At 44.6% G+C, this 25,676-nt stretch overlaps 2 protein-coding genes across 4 annotated transcripts in view; one reads left to right on the top strand and one right to left on the bottom strand.

Annotated features, from left to right (window-relative positions):
* Positions 1-296: 296 nt before the first annotated feature.
* LOC137546055 (uncharacterized) lies at positions 297-25,660 on the bottom strand. 3 transcript variants are annotated; one of them, XM_068268007.1, is made up of 8 exons: positions 25,192-25,657; positions 21,205-21,272; positions 18,363-18,529; positions 15,106-15,209; positions 7,831-7,992; positions 6,229-6,434; positions 3,015-3,091; positions 297-734 (listed from the first exon to the last, which is right to left on the bottom strand). In XM_068268007.1, the coding sequence occupies exons 1-8, from the start codon at positions 25,261-25,263 to the stop codon at positions 655-657; spliced, it is 936 nt and encodes a 311-aa protein (XP_068124108.1). In that variant the 5' UTR covers positions 25,264-25,657; the 3' UTR covers positions 297-654. The 3 variants fall into 3 exon arrangements, with proteins under 3 accessions (XP_068124108.1, XP_068124109.1, XP_068124110.1); XM_068268008.1 differs by lacking the exon at positions 3,015-3,091 and having other exon boundaries at positions 25,192-25,660; XM_068268009.1 differs by lacking the exon at positions 7,831-7,992 and having other exon boundaries at positions 25,192-25,659.
* The window catches only part of ERCC5 (ERCC excision repair 5, endonuclease), a 46,805-nt gene continuing 46,726 nt past the window's right edge, over positions 25,598-25,676 (top strand). Inside the window, exon 1 of the mRNA XM_068268005.1 lies at positions 25,598-25,676. The gene's annotated coding sequence lies outside the window, so the exon portion shown is untranslated.

Raw genomic sequence — 25,676 nt, 5'->3', positions numbered from 1 at the left:
CTTTAAAAATTCACCAGGATCGGGAAGCCCTGGATTAGTCAAACTAATTCTAATTGAATACTCTGTTGGTACAATTTCTTGTGAATTTAAGTAATGACATTTTCCTGACTTGGGGGGGATGTTTGTACGGCAGGAGGGTGGTGACTGGGGATCCACTGTAGGGACAGCTGCTTTGTCCCTCAGATGCCACTGTGTTGTTCTTTTGCTTTTTTTTTTTGCTTTTTTTTTTGCTTTTTTTTTTGTGTTACTGATGCTCCCTTGTCTATGAGCGTTGTGGTAGAATCAAGTTGCACTACTTTATTTTTGTTCTTGAAATTTAATTAAAAAAAAACTAACAAAAACAAAAGAACCAGTGGTCCTTTACTAACGGTTATACAACTGCCAACACCTCACACATTCTAAAAATGATATGTTGCCTGGCTGTCGTGCTGATCTCTTGGCTTGAGCAGTTTGAGTCACGCCTGAAATTAGCAATTGGCTACCGTAGTTTAGGCAGAGTGGAGTCAAAACACCCAATTTGCATACTAGTTCTAGGTTGGTGATTGAAGTTTTAGGGCCAGAAGATCACAACAGCCAGGAAGTTAGCATTTTTTGATTTAGGTCAGCAATTGCCACTTTCATAATCCCATGTTCAGTGCAACCTGCATATCATAGTCAGTGCTTTTCTGGACCATCGGCTCGTAGAACGTCTCGTAAACTTGCAATATCAGCTGGAGAGGTCCGACAGCAGCCTCCTTCAAGAATACACAGAAATCAACAAGCATTGTAAAATCATTGACAATTTCAAAACCATCAGAGCAGATTTAATGACATACATTTGGATATCTAAATATATAAAAAAGGAACATTTACCCAAAATATAAAAAAAAGTTATGGCTACGCTTTAAAGGAAACCTGAAATGAGAGGGATATGGAAGCTGACATATTTAATTTTAAAGGAAACAAAAAAGGTAAAAAAAAAACTGATGAGATAAACAAATTGTATGGATTCTCCCAAAAGTGACTATTTTATATATCCCACAGTTTTATTTTATATTTAAAACTACTTTTAACATTTTTACTGTTTCATTGTCTCTGCTCAATGACACATTCATTGAAGTATGCCAGAACTAAAATCTATAAACTATTGACTCTTTTTAACCCTTTCCTAATAAAGTGTTTTATGGTTGTAAGTCCTTATCAGTAAGAGTAATGCTGAATACACACGATGCGTTTTTGCGTTCGTTTTTGCCGTCGATTTGCATGTCAATGATGCCAAATTGACGGTAAAAACGATCGAAATCCGAATCGATCATGTTAGAAATAATCGAATCGACCGCAAAAACGAACACAAAAACGCATCGTGTGTATCCAGCATAACGCTATAGTCCGACCCAGTCCCGGCCAGGTCAGAAACTGTCACTTGCATGCCTGATGTTTAAGTCTTTCAAGCAGAGAAAGAAAAAAGGAACACAGCCTAGTTATTTATGTGCTGGTATTATCTGGACACAAAACTTCTTGTTTTTACTGATAACTAACACGGTACAATACTCAACTGCTAACTAACTAACAATACAGGAAACTTTATTATGCTGGGAAAACACCATGCAATTTTCCGTCAGATAGATGAGCTGATAGATAATTTCCGACAAGTCAGATCTCATTTCCGATTGTTTTCCTGATTGATTTGGTTAGGGATCAGAAAATCAATCAAAAAAACCGAGCGATAATTTCCGTCAGGTGTGATCTGATTTTGATCGTTTTTCTGATCACTTCTATACAAATGGATTAGAAAACCGACCGGAAATCAGATCGGACCTGTTGGAAATTATCGACCCATCTATCTGAATGAAAATTGCATGGCGTGTTGTCAGCACAAATGAAGATTTGAAATGGAAGTCTCAGCAATAGTGACTAGATCAGTTTCAAGTCTGCAGAACTAGAAATGACAAGCAATTACATATGCCCTAAAATTAAATCATGGATCAGTTCATTTCGGCGCGTGGCTCTGAGAGCCGAGTGCCAAAGCTGGGCGCCGTCATAGCAGCAATGCTATGATGCGTGCCCCGCGTAGCGGTAATTCGGATTACATCTCCCTCCGAGTTGCGACATCTCGGAGGGGGAATAGTATTTAACGCCGCCTCAGAGTTTAGCGGCAGTGGAGAAAGCCGTCATTCGACTCTCCCCGCACCGAACTGAGCGGCGCCGTCAAAATATGTACCCATTAAATCAGACGTCAGTAACAAAGGATGGTGGAAACGGATGCCAACATTTTACTTGGGTGGAGGCTATGATAGTTGTAAGTATTAAGAGGCACATGACCAATGGCGACACTTGTTATATGGGACACAAGGTTACGCACAGAATGGCATTGCTATGGCACTGGTAAATTCTTTTTTTTTTTTTAAGTGAACCTCCAGACTAAAAATCTACTCAGCAGAACTGAAAAGGCTTAGTGTTTCTTCAACAGTTTCACAGCATCAGAACTTTGTTTTTCTTCCCCAAGTCTCATTTTTGGTTGCACAGAAGCTAAGCTCCAGCCCTTCAAAGAAATCTGCCCGGGCATTTCTCCCGATGCTGTGCAAAGCATGATGGGATTTCTGATGTTCTTGTTGCCTAGTGCGCACAGCTGTGAGGGGTGATCAGGAGGACACAGGACAGTTGGAATGGTGTCTCATGCTCCCCGTCACCTACTTTCAACCAAAAAGATGGCTGCCTCCATGAAATTACAAACATTTGTCTGTTCTTTTAAAACAGGGTGGGTAAGAGATTATATTACCTATCTATTTTAATTAACTAATGTAACTTAATGACAGTATGTTTGTTTAGGCTATTTATTTCAGCATGTTTTTTCTAATATACAGACAAGTAAAGTGCAATGTCTTAAACTTTGGACAACAAAAATGTACCCTTATTTGTGTAGAGTCCCTCTTTAACTGCAATAACAGAGATAAGTGGCCATTTGCTGGAGCTCTTCTCTAAATTCTCCCTGTTTTTGTTTTGATTTTTTACGCATATACCCAATTTACACTTACCAAGCCATCTAGCTCCTAGTTGAACCCATTCAAGAGCATAGTCTGAGAGAAGTTTCACAGGTTTTGAACCTTGCCAGCTAAGCAGACAAAATAGGAAAGAGGAATGATCAAGTTTAAAAAAAAAAAAAAAAAATCAGTACACTTAATGGTCCTGACCACCTATTTATATGAAAAAATATTAGATTTGTAAATAGTGTGGACTGTTGAAAGTGGGGGGGGGGGGGGGGTGGGGGGGGGGGGAGTGGTGGCATGCATTTTATGACCTGCGGGGTGCTGCTCCCTATCCTCCAGTCTGTTAGCATCTGCCATGTCTCTCCCAGCAGAAGATGCTACAAGTTGCCCTGCCCATGGTGATATCACACAGACCCAACCGCTGCAATCCATGCCTTAAGATGTAGTCCATTAAAGGGAAGGTCCAAGCAAAAAAAAAAAAATGAGTTTCACTTACCTGGGGCTTCTACCAGCCCCATGCAGCCATCCTGTGCCCTCCTAGTCACTCACTGCTGCTCCAGTCCCCCGCTGGCAGCTTTCTGACCTCGGAGGTCAGGGCCGAATTGCGTACATTTTTACACATTCCCGCTAGTGCAGGAACATTAACACATACATTTTTACGTGTTAGTGGTGCAACGCGTAAATTTTTGTTCCTGCACTAGCTGGAATGCGTAAAAATGTATGCAATGTGGCCCTGACCTCCGAGGTCAGAAAGCTGCCAGCAGGGGACTGGAGCAGCAGTGAGTGACTACGAGGGCACAGGGTGGCTACATGGGGCTGGTAGAAGCCCCAGGTAAGTGAAACTCATTTTTTTTTTTGCTTGAACCTTCCCTTTAACGTGATTACATCTCCAGGCTGGGTGATTTGCGACGCCAGTACCCAGCAGAGAAGAGGGCGGAGCCCATACAGATGGGGGGGGCTAAAGAGCAGCCCCCTGAAGGTAATGAAATGCGTGCTGCCCACAATATCTATGAACCTCCCTTAGAAAGAGGTTAACTGCTTATGCGATGGTACTACACCCCCAGCAGGCTCCATATCTACCCTGAACAAAATGACCTGTGCTGGAGATGTCACTCAGGAAAAGGCACTTTGCTGCATATTATGTGGTCTTGCTCAATTTTGGCAAACTTCTGGTAGAAAGTGGAAAAACTGCTTAAGGCTATAACGGACAGACCAGTTCCATTCCAGCCTGAATTTTATCTCTTACATCTCAATGATTGGAAAATAAAAAGTTATAAACGCTCGGTGGTCAGGCACATATTGAATGCAGCAAAGTGCCTCATAGTGAGGCACTGGAAGCACACAACTCCTCCAGAAACAGAAGAATTAATTAGGGAACTGGACCACACGGAACTAATGGAAGGAAGATCTCACCTCTGTTGCTTCCAACACTGTAGACTTATTTAAAAAAACATGGTCATTTTGGAACCACTTCAGAACCTCTGAGGAGTTCCAACAGACTTTATGGTACATAACTGCAGTACAGTAACAAACTTTAATAAACAGGATATGGCCCTTAGGTGTTTCAATAAGAAGCAAGAGCTCTAGATATGAATTATATCATTCAATACATAGCTGGTGCTGGGTGGGGCGACCGGAGGAAAGGGGGGAGGGTGGGGAGTTTATATGGAATAAAGGAATTTAAAAACTCTCTGGGAAAATGTAGTTACTTACTAGTGCCTACAGTCAAGCTTTGTTTCTCCTCATGTTTGATAACCACAGGCCTACTCATAGGTATAAGCTGTCTCTATTACCCGCGCCTCAATAGGCTCATAGATAATAATATATAGGACACTATGTCAAAAGAGTAATGAGTTGGAACATGTGGATATATCGGCATCTGGAAGTTATATTTTACTGTATCGTTGACTGTGCCCTGAATATGATGTATTTCATCTGTTTTGCAATTTAACACTGTACTATGTTTTCCTTGTACAATAAAGAATATTTAAAAAAAAAAAAGTTCATTTGATTTTTTTTTTAAAACAGATATTCAGTTGAAGCGAAGTTTATTTTAACACCATAATATTCCAGATCATTAGGTGATATTCAATGGTAGTCTTCAAATAAACAAATACCTTCCTCATACAAAGTAGGAATCAGAAACATTTCATTGTGTTTATATTAACAGGGTTTTATCCAAGCTTCTAACTTTACTATAAAAAACTAGCAGTCCAGGGACAGGAAATGAGGTACAGCAATAATGAGAAGTTGAGGACTAACTCTTCCCCATTGAATAAATTGCTGTATCTGCTTTAAAACAGGAAATTATGGAAATTCTCAGAGATGCTGGAGATGCAGTCACAGTGTACTGATTTACTCTAACTGGGAATGCTATCTGGTTCAAGAATATAGAATTTTTATGTATAACAGAATATATCAAAACACATGTGTGGTCAAAGAAGCACTATAGTGAAAATGAGGCTACTGGGATAACCCTGATAATATGTACCTAATATTAGGAGTATTGGCTACAAAGATTTTATTTTTTTAAATGTGGCCTTGAAATGTTATAGACAGCATATGTAAAGCTCCTGCCCATGGTTGGTTTCTCCTCTTTCCCTGCTGAAGTGTATGGGAGACTGCAATGCAGCCTGCTCAATGAGATAAAAAGATGTAAGCAAATAAGCAAAAATGACTTATTTACACTGTGTGTAGGCCCTCCAGAGGTAAAAAGAGAGAATTCAATTAGTTAAATTCTGAAAAAAAAAAAAAAAAAAAAACCACTTAACTTAGGCTTCCCCCAGCCCCCAGAAACCTCTGTGTCCCTCGCCGCAGTTCCGCTGTGAGCCACACTTCTGGGGTCCCCCCCATAGCGTCCGCCGACCCACCATAGGAGCGTGACTGCGAGTTGTGCGTGCGCACACTCGCACATGTGCAGAAGCCACCAACTCGGCAAACCCCTGATGAGTGGCTGACAGCGGAACTGCAGTGAGGGACACAGAGGCTTCTGGGGGCTGGAGGAGGCTCCAGGTAGTAAATCTGCAGTCATTTAATTTGCCTCATGTATCAAGGGAACGTTTCAAAGCACTATCGAAAAAGCACTGCCATTGTCGCTTTCCTAATTTACAGCACATTTCCATGCGTGATCTTTTGTTTTCACAGTGTGAAGTGTTTTTTTTTGTGACAAATCATTAGCAAAAAAAGAAAAAAAAAATGGAACAAAGCAAATTCTAAATAGCAATTCACTGATAAATACCATAGCATGTTCCATATCACTTACCCCACGCTGTGATTCCATTCCTCTCCACTATTGGGATAAACAATCCAGTCAGTGTCCAGGCTACAACTCTTGTTGGCAGAAGAGAGGATAGAACTAATAAGATCGGGGGAACAGCAATTCACTCCAATGGCCACCAGCTGGTGTGTCGCTGTTGCAACTTTTACAGCTTCTTCAAATTTATCTCCAAAGCTGGTAGATGATGCACTCTAAATCATACAGGATACAGATATGTAGTAGAATTCAATAAATAGCTTTATTATTAATAATTGCATGCACAAACAGCAGGGATGAGTCACTTGACAAGCAACCAAAGCCTTGGTAATCCATTGTGAGATCTGGGGGCCCACCTCAAGCCAGGAAATTTGCCACTAGGAGTCAGCAGGAGGTAATTTGCCTGTTGTCTCAGCAGGTTTCTCCATCCTAGCTTAGAGTATCTGGTCTTTATGGCTCCCTGCAGCCATGTCACTGCTCTCTGCTAAAGCTTGTATTGGAAGGCATATGGTTATGCAATTCTGATATCTCAAGAGCACGCGGCTACTTCTTTTAGCCATCTTGGGGAACATGACTAAATTCTGGTATATGGGGAATCAGGCTTCCGATTTATAAATTGTTCATATGTGATCACATCTGCCATATGGGTCAACCCACACTATTATTACTTTTGCTGCAATTGATATTTGCTGCTAATTGGCAGAATAGCTTACAATCCCAAAGTTCGTGGGTACCAAATCAAAATAGTAATCAAGTGGATGCAGTGAGTGCCAGAAACAAGGAAACAACAAGAAAAACACATCTAGTATCAGAGAATACTTTAAGTAAACCTGTAAGGGAAAAAGTGCCCCTGGGGGGTACTTTCCTTGGGAGGGGAAGCATCTGGATCCTAATTAGGCTTTCCCCATCCTCCGCCACCAGCGCAGAGACCCCTGAAGCATCTACAGGGCAAAACAATGCTGTGACGTGCCTCATGCCGGTGAAATGGCGGAGAACTGCTCGGGCTTGGAAATGGCTAGCGCCTGCTCAGTAGAACGGATGAGCTAGATAGACGGAGTGGGACGGGGGAAGCCTCTTCAGAGTCCAGAGGCTTCTTCCTCCTGAAGTAAGTACCCCCCAGGGGCTCTTTTTTCCCCTTACAGGTTTACTTTAAATTTACTGTTTTTTCTACATATTTAAACTAAAGTGTACCCAAGACGGGTTTAATACCTGTATTTATACTTACCTGGGGCTTCCTTCAGCCCCATGAGGTCTGTGGGCTCCCTTGCTTTCCTCTCCGGCCACTCTGTTCAGTAGCTATCCATCCCGGTGATCTGGTCAGTCATGGGGTTCTGCGCATGCGTGGGCGCGCGCTCCTGCCTGCAGGTGCAGAACATTCCCGACTGGGAAGTGCGATTGGGGGGTGCAAGTGCGGCAAGGATACCAGAAGGGATACCAGAAGGGAACGGAGGATCTTGGAGGACCGGCGCAGGACAGGATGGCTGCACAGGGCTGGCAGAAGCCCCAGGTAAGTGAAACACACTGTTTTTGCCGTTTCAGTTCCGCTTGAAGCCTGTCTCAGGTTCCCTTTAAATTATACATGAAAAACTTTTTTGATTCCTATTCACTGACCTGGCATGAGTAGGACAGCCAAGCTTTAGTATTTGGGAACTCTCTGAGAAGCTGAATCAAGGCTTCTGCCTCCTTTTGGCTAGGGATGGTCTCTAACGCAAACAGATCTACTCCAGCAGATACCAAATGTTGCATCTGCACCCGATGCCAATCTTTGAACTCCTGTGCACACAGACAAAATAAAATTGCTGTCAGACACAACACACTGTGTGATGCCCAAGCAAATGAGAATCATTATTACAGAGTACCCATATAGTCATCTAGTTACCAAGAACCACTAGGAGTGGGGCTAAAAGACACTGAAAGTGCACACGATAATGTTGAATATAATTTTGCAGTCTTGAAACAAAGAGGTATTTGCGATAATTCAGCTTAATGGCATTTTTCATGTTCATTTGTATTTTTTGGGAATCTATTATAATTGCAAACATTTGTGTTGTGCAGAAAAAAAAAAAGCAGAAAACTTAAAATCGTGGGGGGGAAAAAAAAAAAAAGAAACACAAATGGTTTAACATCTGGGCCAAACTGGCAGAACATGCGCAAATCAGAATAGTGCGCTCCCTGATTAAGTGAGCAAGTGTATTTCCCATGATGCATCACTCCAGAATACACAAATCCGCCCTTTATTCTGTTGAAAGCCAGACACACATCCAAAACCGCTGGTGAATAGCGTGCTAAAGTCCAGGCAAGTAAAAAAAAAAAAAAAAAAAACATTTAAAGCGGTCCCAAACCAAACATTTTTTTTATTAAAAATATTTAGTTGCACCACTCTGACACATACAAAGATAAATAAACACTCCTTCAAGCCTATGAGCATTTCAGTGCATGCTTTTCACCCTTCTCTTTTCATAGCTGGGGGCAGCCATTAGCAATTCCTCCATTGCCAGACACCATCTACTCCACCAGTTTGCCGGAAAAATCCCGGCAATCTGAAAGGAAGGGAGGGGTTCCTCCAATAAATGTAAAATATTTTATATTTGTCATCATGCAGCTGAAAAAAGGCTGCTATTTATTATTATAATTTAGAAAATAGATTTCTGAAATGTTGTATTTTTTTTCCAAATAGATATTTATTGAATTTTATAACAATACAGCTTAATGTTGCGATTATTTACAATTTGAATAACAATCGTAGATTTGTTGTGAGAAAGGTAACCGTTAACTAGTATATAGTATAGTATAGTATAGTATAGTATAGCAGTGTAGCAAAAAATAACATTATAACAGATTATGATATACCAGGGAAGTAGAACCAGGTATACCCAAGTGGAGACAAGAGGAAAACAAAGGGAAGGGAAAGGGAACAAGGGAAAAAAGAATTTAAACGACTGTGTAAAATAACTAAAGTTCAAAGTACATTAGCAGAAGATTGTCTTTGAAAATTGTCACCGTGTATAAGATAATTTAGTTTCTTGATTTTCAGGTCTAACTGTTTGTAAGGGTAAGTTGTGAATGCTGCCTTGGATGAGATTTATAGGTTTGACAGGTCTAAGGCCCGGTTCACATTAGCGGTTGTGTGCCAAACGGACCGGATAACCTGACCGGATCCGGATCGGAACCGTACGGTTCTGATCCGGATCCGATCCGGATCCGGTCAGGTTGCATCAGGTGGTCATCAGGATGCAATCCGGATCCGTTTGGCAAAAGTACCTAAAAAAACAAAAAAAAAGTTGGGGTCTGGGAGGTCAGCAGAAGGGGGACCTGTGGAATCAGGCCCTCTGCTGCTTAGCACTCACCTCCACCTGCGACATGCTGCCAACATCTCCGGATCCGGATCCAGCTGTGCTGCTCCACTCCAAAATGCTTCCCCATGTGTCCCCATCCAATATCGCCGCAATAATCCGCATAGGAAGTGGGGTAGAACATCCGGATTTCTCAGCCAGTGTGTTGTGCGGCCTCCGGTTCCCATTGGTGTGTATTGGCCGGATGGTGCAGTCCGGCTCCGCCCCGGATACGGCTGCCGGAGGAGCCGGAGGAAAAAATAGCGCATGTTGGAACGGAGGCCGGAGTCCGGATCCGGTCCGGCTCCGGTTCTGCAGAACGGACCCATGTGAACGGACGCATAGGCTTTAATTGCTATGCCGTGCGTCCGTTCCGTCCGTTCTGCAGGCGGTGCGGCTCCGGCACGGCGATTCCGGAGGGCCACCGCAAGTGTGAACCGGGCCTAAGAGGGATATCGTATGAATGGAGTTATATGTGTCTTGGTTTTTCCTGGAGAGGAGTTGAAGCTTTAAATTGTTGAGAGAGAGCGACACAATTTTAGAAAGAGGTGGGATTGTGGGGGTTCCCCAATGTTGTAGGAGGGCTTGTCTAGTGGCACAGATTAGGTGGGAGATTGGGGGGCGGGAAGATGTTGGGATTGAGTTAGCCTCCCTGGCGTTCTGATTCCCCAGGATTTCCGTGCAAAAAGTGGTTCAATTAATTTCCAATAATTTTCAACCTTTTTTTTTTCCAATCAATTTTTTAAAAATATTGAATTCAATACAGGTTATTGTATTGAATTCAACTTAAAAAAAAATGTTTGCAGTGAGATGTTGACGCTGTGTGACCCTGGTGTCATCAACGCCAATCTGCGGGGGACATGTCATCGCTGAGGGAGAAGCAAAATCCGTACACGGACATAGAAGACGGCACTGGGGAAGCTATCAGAGGTACGTGACGAGGGATCAGCACGCCAATGGTGAGTATAAGACCCAGATGTGAAGGCAGGTGTATAGGGAGCCACATGTAGCCAGGTGTCAGGGTAGCCAGATGTCAGGGTAGCCAGATGTCAGGGTAGCCAGATGTCAGGGTAGCCAGATGTCAGGAGTGTAGCCAGATGTCAGGAGTGTAGCCAGATGTCAGGGTAGCCAGGAGTGTAGCCAGTTATGGGTAGCCAAGTGTGTAGCCAGGTATATAGGGTGCCAGGTTTAGCCAGTTATAGGGAGGTAGGTGTAGCCAGTTATAGGGTGCCAGGTGTAGCCAGGTATATAGGGGAGCCAGGTATATAGGGTGCCAGGTGTAGCCAGGAGTATAGGGTGCCAGATGTCCCCTCCCTCCCGATCTCCCCCCCTCGATCCTCACTTTTGGGCTGGGGGATCCCCCTCTGCGGGTGGGGGGATCCCCCTTCTGTGCGGGGTATTTTGGGCTGGGGGATCCCCCTCTGCGGGTGGGGGATCCCCCTTCTGTGCGGGGTATTTTGAGCTGGGGGATACCCCTCTGCGGGTGGGGGGATCCCCCTTCTGTGCGGGGTATTTTGAGCTGGGGTATCCCCCTCTGCGGGTGGGGGGATCCCCCTTCTGTGCGGGGTATTTTGGGCTGGGGGATCCCCCTCTGCGGGTGGGGGGATCCCCCTTCTGTGCGGCGTGCGGGTGGCCTCTACCCCTCCCCCCCCATCCTCGCTCCCCCCCCCCCCTTCCCTGTCTAAGCCCTTTGAGCAAATAGAACTACTCACCCAGGGGCCCTCTCCAGCGCAGCACTTCTTCCTCCATCGCAAAGTCCCGTCTCTTTACAGTTACATTACGAGACTTGGTGACGTCACCAAGTCTCGTAATGTAACTGTAAACAGACGGGACTTTGCGATGGAAGAAGAAGTGCTGCGCTGGAGCGGGCCCCTGGGTGAGTAGTTCCATTTGCTCAAAGGGCTTAGACAGGGAAGGGGGGGAAGGGGGAGGGGGGGGGAAGAGAGGATGGGGGAGGGGAGGGGTAGAGGCCACCCGCACGCCGCACAGAAGGGGGATCCCCCCACCCGCAGAGGGGAATCCCCCAGCCCAAAATACCCCGCACAGAAGGGAGATCCCCTCACCCGCAGAGGGGGATCCCCCAGCCCAAAATACCCCGCACAGAAGGGGGATCCCCCGCTCGCCCTAGCACATTCTCTCCCTAGGGATTCCCTAGGGAGAAGCATGCAGCAGCCTTCAGAGGCTGCTGCAGCGCTGCTGATCACAGCGTGAGGGGAAAGTGCAGGACGAGCTGAGCTCGTCCAGAACATTTCCAGCAAGTTTTCTTTGGACGACCTCAGCTCGTCCAGAACGCTAGGCAGGTTAAGATCTATGTGGAGCAAAGCAAGCTCGGGGGTGATTATAAATGCATATCCCTTAATTTGTTCTATTAGTTTACTTATTTTACCCCATAGAGTTTGCGTTAGGGGGCACTCCCACAATATGTGAAAAAGAGTACCTGGGGAGTTGCAATTCCTCCAGCATAGGCTAGAGTTTTGGGGGGTAAATTTGGCGAGGGAAGTTGGAGTTAGGTACCAATTAAGGATGATTTTTTGTAGCGTTTCCCAATGTAGAATATTGGAGGAGATCTTAGTGATGATGTGATTGGCTTTAATTAGTTGGTTGATATCTATGTTATGACCTATTTCTTTTGACCAGTGGGTAGCATATTTTTGAAGGGGGGAGGGGTTAATATGTATAAGGAAGTCGTACCACAGTGAAATGCCTCTTTTGAGCTGCAGGGCGGAATGGAGGTGAGCATGGAGTGATCTGGGCAGAGAGGGAATTGTAATCCGTTTCTTGGGGAAGAGGTGAGAGAGTTGGGCGTATTTAAAGAAGTCCTCTTTTGGGAGTTTAAATTGGGACTCTAATTCTGGAAATGATTTAATGGTGTTATCTTCCAGTAAGTTATTAATGTGGTTGATGCCTGCTTTGGACCAGGATTTGGTAGAGAGGTTGGGGATAAAGTACTGAAGTAAGGAAATTGGAATTTTTAGTTGGATATGATCAGGATTGAGATGTTGGGTGGTACAGCAGGCTTTCCATGTTTTTATGGTGGCGACCATAGAGGGGAGTTGGGGTAGAGAATAGGGTAGGTTTAAAACGACCGCTAAGAGGAGGGCTTTGAGTTCCATTTTATGATAGTCTTGTTCTAATTTAACCCAAAGGTTGTATGTGGAGGGGGACCAACATTGCTTAGATGCTTCTAGTATAGAAGCTTGATAATAGAGATAGATGTTGGGAAGGCCAAAGCCTCCATCTTTTTTTGGGGTGTATAGAGTATTAATAGCTATTCTATGTTTTTTCCTTTTCCAGAAGAAGGAGGCTAGTAAAGATTGGATTTTATTAAAAAAGGATTTCGGGACTGGAATGTGTATTGTTCTAAAAATATAAAGAATTTTGGGTACAACAATCATCTTAAAGGCATTTGCTCGTCCTACATGGGATAGCTCTGTTCTGGAGATTTTGGATATTTCATTTGAGATCATGGAGATGAGAGGAAGGTAGTTGGTTTTATAGAGGTCCTTTGTATGTTTAGTTAGTGTGATTCCTAAGTAAGGTAGGGAGTTTTTAGCCCATGGGAAGGGGAATTTTTCTGTTATGGTGTGAAATGTTGTATTTTTAATTTGGGTCCACTTTAACTAACTTAAAGTCTACCTGAGGCAGCGCAGGGTGGGAGATGGGACACAGATGTTCCCTGCTCCATGCCATGCCTCTGTGTCACCTAAGCACTGCTCTCATAGCCCCCCACCACCACCTCCACGCTGTGCCCCCCTGAAATTGATGACAAGCTGCTTGTCAATCTTGAAGGAAAGGGGCTTCCCTTGCAGGAGAAGCACTCCTGCAAACTGCCCACTCAGGTGTAAGGAACGCCCCTTCCCCAGCTGTAAGACCCTTCTAAATTCTGGCACGCCTCTCCCCCACTTCCCTGCTCTGTGCCGAAATACACAAAGCTAGAGCTACAGCATCATGACCCCAGGGGTTGTGGCCATGTTTGTTTGTTCTTTTTACCTAAAGTCTGTAATTGCAGGACACAGGAGTGTCGGGGGCAGCAGTAATCGTGCTGCCTGATCTGGCTAGCCCCCCGGATCTGGTAGCATGTTTTGGGGGGGGGTTGTTTGTTTTTAAACAAAAATGGTCCACCTCGTGTTTACTTTAAAGAGTTTCTAATCTCTGCAATACATTGCATTTTTAATAAAGCAGACACATAACCTATATGGTTTGATTATAGATCTGTTCACATAACAATTCTCCTGCAAATTCAAATTACGCCACCTAGGAGAAGGAATTGAGTGTGTAGCCAATAGGCAAGCCCTGCATCTGCTTGAGTCCTGTCGGATACAACACTGATCTCTGAAGGGAGTTGCTGAGCTCTGCCTCATGAAAAGCCACCCAGTGCTCTCAGGATACTTATCTGTTGCAAGTTAGCAGCAATCTGACACCATTCCAGTAAGCTTGCAGCCATTACTGGTGCTACAAGTAGGGAGGGCTTGGACTAGGCAACAGTAAAAGTATTAAAGAATAATTAAAACCGCGAGTCATAAAGGACACCTACTAATTGACATACATTTTATATTTTAGTTTCAAAAGAGTGTTATTCAGGTTCTAAAATACAGAAATGCCATAATGCCCCCCCCCCCCCCCCCCCCCCAAAAAAAACAAAAAAAAAACACAAGGGTTAGTTAGAGTTGGGAAGCAAAATAACATTAATTTATTAAAATAATAATGAACATAAAAAAGGCAAAACAATGACCAGTAAGGAAAAACTTCAAAAACAACAGAATCAACAGAAACTAAGCAGCCACTTTAAGAAATATAACAAATAGCCATTTAGATACCCAGCATGCATCAGAAATGTAGAATACAAGAAAGGACGCTATTCTCCAGCCATGTGACCCAGGGAGACCAGATATTATGAAATCCCTTCATATTATCAGTAACTTTCGCAGAAATATGGGCCGCTAACATTACTTTATCAGGAAAATTAGGTCCAAAAGAGCATATAAAGGAGGGAGTGTAGTGGTGGGGGTGTCTTGGCACCCTGGAGAAAGAGACATTATTTAGCCTGTGCTAAATAAAAATCTTTTGTCTATACAAAGATTTCGTCATTGAGGTAAACCACCTCATTTTTCTACTTTAATCTGCGTTTAACGAGTTTTATACACACATATTTTCCCAAATTGTGTATATAAAGAAGGGGGAGTGACATCAGAGCTGATGCAAGTGTGCGGAGGGGGGGTGGGGAGACATTAAACGAGCCACCGGAAATCTGTAGAGCCATAAGGATACAGAATATAACAGTGCAAAAGTAACATAGTGCCTCAATATTCAGTAGGTATAATAACAGGAACCCAAACAGTGAAGGATTTACCATCATGAAACATTTGACAGATCCTCATATTCATCACGTTTAGCTAGGATTAACCTATTGCAGTGTAGTGCAGGATAAAACATAATTAAGGCAGTAGACTGTACCAAGGAGACATACTAAAACCATGGGTACATTTCATATTTTATGCCTGGTTTCTGCTTGGTCTTGATCATAAAAACTACTGAATGAGATGCTGGAACCTACCTCTATACTCATATCTCTGGTATAGCTTCCTGTGTATTCAGAGGCATCATGGAGAAATGCTCCATATGGACCAATAGATCCAGCAACGATTATATTTCTTTTCTCTAAAAAATACAATCAAAAGCAGAATGTTGCTAATGTACCTGAAATACAAAAAAAAAAAAAAAAAAAAAAAAAAGCCCAAGAAGCTGCTGACAGTATTATGTGGTGTATTCCCTAGACAATGTGCAGCTTATTCTAGTTACAGTGATGAATACACTGATCCACCATGTTAATAATAATAATAATATAATAATCTGAACATTTGTATAGCGCTTTTCTCCTGTCGGACTCAAAGCGCTCAAGAGCTGCAGCCACTGGGACACGCTCAAGAGGCCACCCTGCAGTGTTAGGTAGTCTTGCCTTGAACTCCTTACTGAATGGGTACTTGACCTAGCCAGGATTCGAACCCTGGTCTCCCATGTCAAAGGCAGAGCCCTTAACCAGTACACTGTCCAGCCACTGTTGTCCATGTAAGGGATAGAATACAAAGTCATAACATTTGTGATTTTCTCCTGTATGTCTCAAAGCCCTTGGGCAGTAAAGCAGTGGCCATCGAAAGAGCACTCAATAGGCTACCCTAGTTGTGTACTGACTGAGGGTGGATGAGGACGTGTGCCTTTCCAAGGAGACAGATACCGAGAGACCATGAGCCTCGTATAGTGTACTCTGTACTTGGATAATGGGTATAAGAGTAAGCAAAAGGGCACTCACAAACCCGGGTTGCTGGTCCAGCAACCATTGTGAGGGTGATGACTATGTACACTAGGAAGGGAGAAGGCATTCCCAATTATATAAAAATTAAAAAAGACAAAATGGTAAAAGAAGAAGTGCTTACCTCAGGGATGTTCTGACAAATACACGTGATTGAGATACAAAAGGACAATGCCCTTCATGGGCTAGAAGGTCAATATGGTATCCAGCTGAAAAAAATAACTCACTAGGCAGCACCTATACTCTTCCAACTGGTTCTGTACTATTTTTGAATGTGAACCCCACTCATAATCTGTTTTACCAGGGTCTAAGGTCAGTTTCTTAGGGAGAGGCCAATCAACCTACCAGCATGCCCGGAGGAAACTCATGGAAACACAGGGAGAACATACAAACTCCAGGCAAATAATATGCAAGCAAGGAATGGAGCCAGGACTCAAACACTGTAAAGCAAGAGCATTACACTGTCACCATAGTTAATGCTTGCAGTGCCACTGTACAGGTTTGTATCCCAGCCAAGACATGGAGCTTGAGTGTTCTCCATGTTTATGTGGGTTTTCTCACAGAAGACAAAAAGAAACACCAAGGTTAACTGGCTCCCCCCCCCCCCCCCCCCCCAAAAAAAAAAAAATCCTCATACTGGGTTAGAAACATTAGATAATGATTCCTACATAGGATCTGTAAGGCACTGTTGCCTGATATAAATAAAGGAAATAAATAAGATAACCTTTCTAATATATTAAGGGCCATAATCCATGAAAGAATATTTAGTAATGTGGCTATTATGCTTCTCCAGTGGCCACTTCACTGCCTGAGGTATTCAACTGGAACAAATATGCACAAAATGTGTGGTAGATAAGTGTTAAAACAACCTATCTGAATCATTTAGAAGAAAAAAAAAAAAAGTTTATTCCACATGAAATGGAAAACAAACATTACAAATATTTTCAGAACTGCTGCTTCATTTCTATCAAGACAGGCATATTTTAACACTCTCTGGAATCTAAGGCCACATACACACATCAGACCATAGTCTTTGGAAAATGAAAGATCACAGACCAATCTTACCACCCTTCCTGTAGTATAAGAGCCATACTCTACACAGTCTTTTCTATGGAGCTTAACTCCACATCAGGAAAAAATCTTGGCAAGATGCTGCACAGACACAAAAGATCAGTATCTGCAAAAGATCTGTTCCTGCCAAAAATCCATTCCTGCAAATTGCAATGATAGTCTATGAGATCTGCAGATCATCATACACACATGATTTAACTGACATTCATCTGCAGATCTGCAGATCTGAAAATCCATCCTGGTGGATCTGATCTGCAGATGAATGTCAGTTAAATCATGTGTGTATGATGATCTGCAGATCTCATAGACTATCATTGCAATTTGCAGGAACGGGTCTTTGGTAGGAACAGATATTTTGCAGATACTGATCTTTTGTGTCTGTACAGCATCTTTGTGTGCAGCATCTTGCAAAGATTTCTGTCTGATGGGGAGTTCAGCTCCATAGAATAGACTGTGTAGAGTATGGCTCTCATACTACATGGAAGGGGGTAAGATTGGTCTGATCTTTCATTTTCCAAAGACTATAGTCTGATGTGTGTATGTGCCTTAAGAATTACTGCAACTAGTCTACAATATTATGCGTCATTATTTCTGGCCCATACACATTTTCTCAGCACAGTTTATTTTAAAAAGGTGCCCATTAACGGTACAATTTTTCCACCAAATCTTTTGATGCTATTTTAATGATCGAATTGCATTTTTTTAAAATTTGCCGTTTATGAAGGCAATCGATAAGGAATGATTTTTTGGTCGATTGCTAAATAGGATAAAATCGATCCGAAAGGATTTTATGATCAAATTTGAAGAAAGAATCGTTCAGTAAATGTGAACAATCGATAATTACCTTCTGATTATTTCCGATCTTAAAAATCGCATTGAAAGATCGCATTTGGTGAAAAAAAGGACTTCGGGAGCCGTGTCCTCCTGAAGACGTGCGGCTCCATACTGCACAGGCGTGGGCTGGCAAGAGAGCGTGCTTGCGCAGGCGCAGTAGAGGGCCTTCCTTCTTCAGGAGCATTCGGGCTCCCTGAAGACTTCTGAAGCATCCTTTGGCCGGGTAAAGCAGTATTTGTCTAATTTAGTCAAATACTGCTACCGGGCGACCCAGCACCGAAACGGACGGGACCAGGAGAGGAGCTGGAAGGCTCTATAGGACCCAGAGCCTTCCCTCTCCTTGGGTAAGTATCTGTCTCATTTTTTTAAATGCGGTTCCCATTCACTTTAAGAGCACATCAAAGAAATTTTAAAATAAATTGAATGGCTTAATACAACTGCATCATCACCTTAAATACAGGCAAAGCATTGTGCACTTCTGCAGCCCTCCCTGCTAGGCTTTCTTTGAACTCCTTATGCTACTTTGGGTGAAATCATTGGTTCCTCTACTGGTCAAATCTACAACTCAATGATTATTGAGGCCATAGATGAGCTCTGACCTTTGGATTGCATATTGAATTCCTCTGCAGCTTCTTTGGCCAGGTTCACGGCCACATGAAAGAGTTTGGCTGCCTCATCCACATTTGCACCAAGGTGCTGCATGAATCCTTTAATGCTGGCCTGATAGGTTGCTGTGCTTAGAACTTCAGAGCCACTCTTCAGATAACTGAAACAAAAGGTGAATAAGCAAATCATTTATATGCAAAAGAAACACAAAGTAAAGGTTAAACAAAACATATGTAAATACATTTTAATTTAAAATTATTGCTTCAATTCCACTGAGTAAGAGAGTCAGCAAACAGGCATACGGAGCCAGCAGCAGGCGTGTACTCCCTCACATGAGGGGATAAATCCATCTTTCTTACATAGTATGCCTGTATGATGACTTCATCTACACTTGGACCACGTACCGGTAAATCCTGCCATGCACTTGGTCTTACTCCCTCCAAGATGTACAAGTGTGAACGTTTTACTACTTTTCGTTCTCCAGTTTTGATGTGAATGCACTAATCAGTTATAACAAATTACAACAATAAAGCAAAACACATTAGGAAGTCTAGATCTAACCATACATACACAGCCAAATACTGAATACAGCTGTTATGGAAACAAGCAAGCAGGGGCGTTGCTAGGATCTTAAGAGATGGGGGCACTTTTGGGCCAAAAAATGGGTGTGGCCATGCACCAGAATGTGGGTGTGGTCATGGGTGGAGCCAAATACACATGAATTTAACAGCGGTCTAAGTAGACCTGCCCAGCAAAATGTTGGATGAAGCCCCCCCCCCATCTTCACTATACATAAATAGGCAGTGTCACTTAAAGGGAACCTTAACAGAGAGGATATGGATGTTTCCTGTTAAACAATACCAGTTGCCTGGCAGTCCTGCTGATTTCTTTGATTGCAGTAGTGGCCCAATCACACACCTAAAACAAGCATGCAGCTAATCCAGTCTGACTTCAGTCAGAGCACCTGATCTGCATGCTTGTTCAGGGGCTGTGGCTGAAAGTATTAGAGACACAGGATCAGCAGGAGAGTCAGGCAACTGGTATTATTTTAAAAGGAAAAATCCATATCCTCCTCAGTTTAGGCTCCCTTTAAACATGGCTAGGCAGTTACCTGGCTTTCTGCTGGGTGAGGTGGCCTGCTGCCAGGTTGTCTTGTCAGTACCCCCATAGTATTCCTTAATCTTCTAGTGGACCCCCTACCATGCTCCCACGGGCCTCCCATTGAGGCACCACAACTCCCAGCATGCCCCATAGAAGAACCATAGCTCTCTGCATGCCTCCATAAAAGCATAACAGCACCCAGCATGGCCCCATATAGACACCACAGCTCCCAGCATGCCCCCAAAGAGGCTCCACAGCTCCATGGGGGTATGCTGGGAGCTGTGGTGCCTCTATAGCAAAATCCTGGGAGCTGTGGTGCCTCAACAAGAGCATGCTGGGAGTAAGGTACATCAATAGGGGCATGCAGGGTGCTTTGGTGCCTCTATAGGAGCATGCTTGGTGCTTTGGTTCCTGTGTGAGGGTATGCTGGGTGCTGTGGTGCCTCTAAGGGGCATGCTGGGTACCGTGGTCCCATGTTGGGCACTTTGGTCCCTTTATGGGGTATGCTGGATGCTGCGGTGCCAAGCTTAATGCTGTGATGCCTCTATGAGGCATGCTGTGTGTTGTGTAGTGCCATGCTGGGTGCTGTGATGCCTCTATGGGGCATGTTGGGTGTTGTGGTGACATGCTGGAAGCTGTGGTGCCTGGAGCCTCCATAGGGAGCATGTATCATTGTATATGTCCTCTTTGTTCCTCCTCCCAACCTCTCCATCCCCAGCAGATTAGAACAGCAGGAGGAACCACTCATCTACTCCATCTGTTCTCCAAGTCTGGAGACATCTTCTGTAGTTGGCGATTTTCCCCATAGCATCCAAGAATCAGAGGCTACAAGTTCTAGCATCTTATTCATTCTCAGACAATAGGGGGAGAAGCTTGGAAGAGAAGATGTCTGCAGAATCTGGAGACCAAGCGGCTGGAGGCATTCGGGGCACCCCAGAATAGATCCATGGCACGTGCCGCTGATCTTTGGGGCTAGCACCGCCCCTGCAAGCATGATTGCAAGTAATGATACAACTCTTCTTCTGGACACAACAACAGGTTAATAAACTTCAACTTATCCTGGAAGGTGAGCATTGGGGCTAGCAATAACTAGCATGGCTGCTGGTTAATTTATGTATGTTCATAGATATGAGAGTTTGGCCGGCAGGATTCCAGCAGGGGGTGACCAGCCATAGTTATGTTGATTGTTAGCGGTTTGACTACATGATGCCTTACTAATTTAATAGTGGTGAAAAGCAGTTTAGTCAAGAGTGTATGCAGGGACGCAGAGACACTGAGGGAGAGTGACGCGCGGCAAGGGATGATGGGCGAAGGAACGGACAGTGGGCGCTAGCGCGGCAGGCGGGCACAAGCGTGACGGGCATGCGCACGGTCGGAAATGTGCGTGCGTGGCGGGCGCATGCGCAGTGACAGACCTAGCCCTATATAATAATGTGCAAGGGTCTCTGCGTCCCATCCCTCACTTGCTGTGTGTGTGTATCCCGTGTTTTGCGCTACTGCGCATGTGCAGGGAGGGACGAGAGACACTGAGGAGAGCCGAGGGAGGACGGGGCCAGAAAGGGGCGGGTGTGCGCGCATGACGTGTGCGTGCACGCAGTGGAGTTGTGACAGACCTAGCCTGTTAGGGGTCACTAGTTGATTAATAAAATCTTATTCAAACTTATTTCACAGTTTATGGATAACTGTCAACACCAACTGCAGATTTTGTACTAAACTTACATTTTGCAAGATTACCTTGTGTGAACATTCTTAATTGCTTGAGGATTTGTATGAAGAAGTCTTGCACTCCAGAGTGGATCTCCCTAAAAAAACAAAACAAAAAAAAAACAACAGTAATTTGAAGAAAAGTAGAAAAAAAATAATCTAATGGAAAAAACATGTAATTTAGTTACTACTATTATGTGGTAAAATTGTCCAGTGACTGGCCAAAATTAGATGTATGTACCAGGCTTTAGTGTGTACTGTGACAACTTGAAAGTTGCCGGTTGCACACCTAATATGGATGTGATGCTGAAATCAGCCTTCATATGACTCTGCACCACAGAGCAGCGACAGGATCATATACATAGCATGGCCCGCTGGCTAGTGACATACTCTCTGCTGGGCAGAGGACAACTCAAGGGAGAGGAAGGCTGCCATATTTATTTCCTTTTATGCAAAACCAGTTGCCTGGCTATCCTGCTGATCCTCTGCCTCCAATACTTTTAGCCATAGACCCTGAACAAGCATGCAGCAGATCAGGCGTTTCTGACATTATTGTCAGATCGGATGAGAGAAATGGATCAGCAGGGCTGCCAGGCAACTAGTATTGTTTAAAAGGAAATAAATATGGCAGCCTCCATATTCTACTCACTACAGGAGTCCTTTAAGCCATGATTTAAAAAATCCTTTTTACTTACCTGGGGCTTCTTCCAGCCCCCTGCAGCCGTCCCGTGCCCTCGCAGTCATTCGCAGATCCTCCAGTCCCCCACCGTCAGCTAGTTTTGTCTTTGCAAACAGGCCTGGCTGCGCGTAGCCTTCTTCGCGTTCCCATCCGAAATAGCGTCCTGTGCAGGACATTATTGCGGACGGGAATGCGAAGAAGGTTGTGTGCGGCCAAGCCTGCCGGCGAAACAAAACTAGCTGACAGTGGGGGACTGGAGGATCCGTGAGTGATGTCGAGGGCACAGGACGGCTGCAGGGGGCTGGTAGAAGCCCCGATATAGCACCAATGAAAAGCTAATAAGATGGTTGAAGGAGGGCCCCTTTTGTCCAGGGGCCCCGTTGTGGTTGCAACCTCTGCACTCCTACTGCTATGCCACTGCATGGTTAAAGGATACCTGAAGTGACATGTGACATGATGAGATAGACATGAGTATGTATAGTGCCAAGCAAACTAATAACTATACCGTGTTCCTTTTTTTTTTTTTTTTTTTTTTATCCTTTCTCTGCCTGAAAGATTTAAATATCAGGTATGTAAGTGGCTGACTCAGTCCTGACTCAGACAGGAAGTGACTACAGTGTGACCAGGGCCGGCCCGCTCATGAGGTGGGGTGAAACTTTTGCCTCAGGCGGCAAACTTCTAGGGGCGGCACCCGCCCGTCCGTGGGTGCGGGGGGGGGGGGTCTACCGAGCCAGAGGAATAGCGGGCAGGACGGGGTTATTGGGCCTAGCGGTGGGGAGGGGGGGGGGTCCCCCGAACTGTGCTCCCCTCCAGCTGTAAATAGGAAGCAGCCGATGCCCGATAGTAAGAGGCACGGGCGGGGAGGACTCACCTTTTCCACGTTCCAGTGTGCGCTCCACTGACTTCACTTACAATACACCGCTAGGCCCAATACCCCCGTCCTTCCCGCTACCCCTCCGGCTTAGCGGGAGGGGGGGGGGGGTCGGCGTCAAATTTTTTCTAAATTTGCCTCAGGCGGCAAAAAGTCTAGGGATGGCCCTGAGTGTGACCCTCACTGATAAGAAATTCCCCTTTTTATCTCTTTCTGGCTCTCAGAAGCCATTTTCTGCTAGGAAAGTGTTTTATAGTTGGAATTTCTTATCAGTGAGGGTCACACTGGAGTCAGGACCGAGTCAGCCACTTACATACCTGATATTTAACTCTTTCAGGCAGAGAAGGAAAAAACGGAACACAGGATAGTTATTTGTGTGCTAGGCACTGTACATACACATGTCTATCTCATCATGTCACATGTCACTTCGGGTATCCTTTAAACAGGAAAATAGAAGATGCTGGTGTGACGCAGCATGATATTTATTTCCTTTTCAAAAATACCAGTTGCCTGGCAGTCCTGCTGATCTCTTTGGCTGCAGTAGTGTCTGAATCACACACACACCTGAAACATGCATCTGACTGAAGTCAGAAACATTTGATGTGCATGCTTGTTCAGGGTCTATGGCTAAAAGTATTAGAAGCAAGATGAACAACAGGATAGCCAGGCAATTTGCATAGTTTAAAGGACAACTGAAGTGAGATCGATATGGAGGCTGCCGTATTTATTTCCTTTTAAACGATACCAGTTGCCTGGCAGCCCTGCTGGTCTATTTGGCTGCAGTAGTGTCTGAATCACACCAGAAACAAGCATGCAGCTGATCTTGTCAGATATGACAATAATGTCAGAAACACATGATCTGCTAAATGCTTGTTCAGGGTCTACGGCTGAGCGTATTAGAGGCAGAGGAACAGCAGGACAGCCAGGCAACTGGTATTGCTTAAAAGGAAATATATATGTCAGCCTCTATATCCCCCTCACTTCAGTTGTCCTTTAAAATGAAATAAATATGACAGCCTCCAGAAGTCTCTCACTTTAAGTTCCCTTTAAGAGTGGAAGACCTCACAGCAGCAAGTAAAACTACACATGGTTACACAGGGAAATAGAAGAGGCTAGTGTGACCAGGCCCAGCTTCACTTCACAGGAGCTCACAGGCACAGATGTAATGGCACTTTAGATGAACCTATAAACCCCCACCGCACCATACCGCAAGTGTGCTGTCTGTCCCAGCTGTCACTTCTCCCTTACTTCCCATGCTCTTCATAAGTAGCTACAGGTGCCTAGGTAGCCAGAGGTACCCTCAGTATTAACACTCCTGGCGGTATGAAAAATTCCATCAGGAGGCAGCGCGGCAGTTTTTTTAAAATCATGTAGCGAGCCCAGGGCTCGCTACATGATAGCCGCTGCTCAGCGGCATCCCCCAGCCCGCTTCCATCGCCTTCGGCGATCTCCGATCAGTAAATCTCGTTCAAAGAACGGGATTTCCTGGAGGGCTTCCCCCGTCGCCATAGTGACGTCATTGGGAGTCCCGATCCACCCCTCGGCGCTGCCTGGCACTTATTGGCCAGGCAGCGCACGGGGTCGGGGGGGGGCGTGCTCCGCAACGGATAGCGGCGATCGGGTGCGGGGCGGCGGCGATCGGTGTGCTGGCGCAGCTAGCAAAGTGCTAGCTGCGTCCAGCAAAAAAAAAAAAATTAAGAAAATCGGCCGAGCAGGGCCGGAGAAAACCTCCTGCGCGGCTAACCGCCAGGAAGGTTAAGTAGCTAAAGGTGCCCCCAAGCATTAGGTAGCTACTGGAACCTCAGTATTAAGTAGCTAGATGTGCCGCTGACTGAAGGGAGATCTCGTCAGTGGAATGCCGAGAGGAGGGTGAGTAACCTCTCATTTACACTCTGTTCGGGACTCTGCATAGGGAAGGAGGCGCTTGGGGAGGGGGGTGAGCTGTCTTTCTATCATCAGGCACCTGTACACACGTGCCTACAGTGCCTTATGGTAAAACCGGTGTAGTGAAAGATTTTGCAACGCAGCAGATTTTGCAACTTGGGGTTCAGCGCATGTGCACTGTACATACTGCACATGTGCTGCTTCTTTTCATAATCCCATCTGTAATTATTAGCAACCAGCTGATATTTTTCATTTTATCACTGGGTTTGCGGCGGGGAGGGGGGCGGTTAAGGTCAGGTGTTAATGGGGTGTAAGGATAGGGTTAGGTTGGGTTGAATTTCATGATAGTAGGAGCTATAAATAAATGCAGCTGGTTGCAAAATCTAACAAAATTGCAAACATTTTCACTACACCGGCCTTGGGTGTGACACAAAAGAAACAGAATGTTCTATTTGCAATGGGAGTTAATGGGGAAGAATCAGACAACGTGGAAAACTGGGAGCATCGAGCCAGGAGCCACACAATGAGCATGAGCAACATAACTAGCTGTACAGACGATAAAAGCAAAGTGACCAAATGATACCTCTATAAGGAGTCCAGCGGCCTCTAGCTCAGTTGATAAGCCCCCACTCAGTAGTGTCACACTTTCCTCCATGATGCCAGCTTTCTATAGAAGTATTTCTGCAACTGTTGAGCTCTTACAGGAACATTTCTAACACTAGAAATGATTAATAAGTAGCAGACATATGGAGGGTCTGCCAAGCAGATTCAGGACACATCCCTGGCCTGTGAGCCTCGCTGATTCAACAAAGGTTACTTTACTACAAGCTCAGGCTGGACTGCAGCCATAAAAGAATTTTCAAGCTAAGAACTACATGTTCGCACTGCGCAGCCTCCTTTACAACAACCTATCGGCTCTAGGCTTCTGCTTTATGGTACTAGCTTTTCAATATTACTGGTTATAAATTGCCATTTTCAACTGAAGTGATTGTGGGAGTTGTAGTCGTAGTCCTACAGCACATATATAACAGCGTGTGGTGTTTCCTACGATCAAGACTACAATTCCCA

Source organism: Hyperolius riggenbachi, chromosome 2 (assembly GCF_040937935.1).
Source record: "Hyperolius riggenbachi isolate aHypRig1 chromosome 2, aHypRig1.pri, whole genome shotgun sequence".
NCBI classification, from domain to species: Eukaryota; Metazoa; Chordata; class Amphibia; order Anura; family Hyperoliidae; genus Hyperolius; species Hyperolius riggenbachi.
This window is presented reverse-complemented; position numbering and strand designations above follow the sequence as displayed.

What these genes read in the sequence shown, in the direction of transcription:
- LOC137546055 (XM_068268007.1), bottom strand. Translation starts at nt 25,263, where the DNA reads ATGGAGGAAAGTGTGACACTACTGAGTGGGGGCTTATCAACTGAGCTA. An exon ending in ATTCAATATGCAATCCAAAG is followed by an intron (nt 15,210 to 18,362) that starts GTCAGAGCTCAT and finishes TGTATTTTTTAG; the next exon opens with AGAAAAGAAATATAATCGTT. An exon ending in GAATGGAATCACAGCGTGGG is followed by an intron (nt 3,092 to 6,228) that starts GTAAGTGATATG and finishes TTGTCTGCTTAG; the next exon opens with CTGGCAAGGTTCAAAACCTG.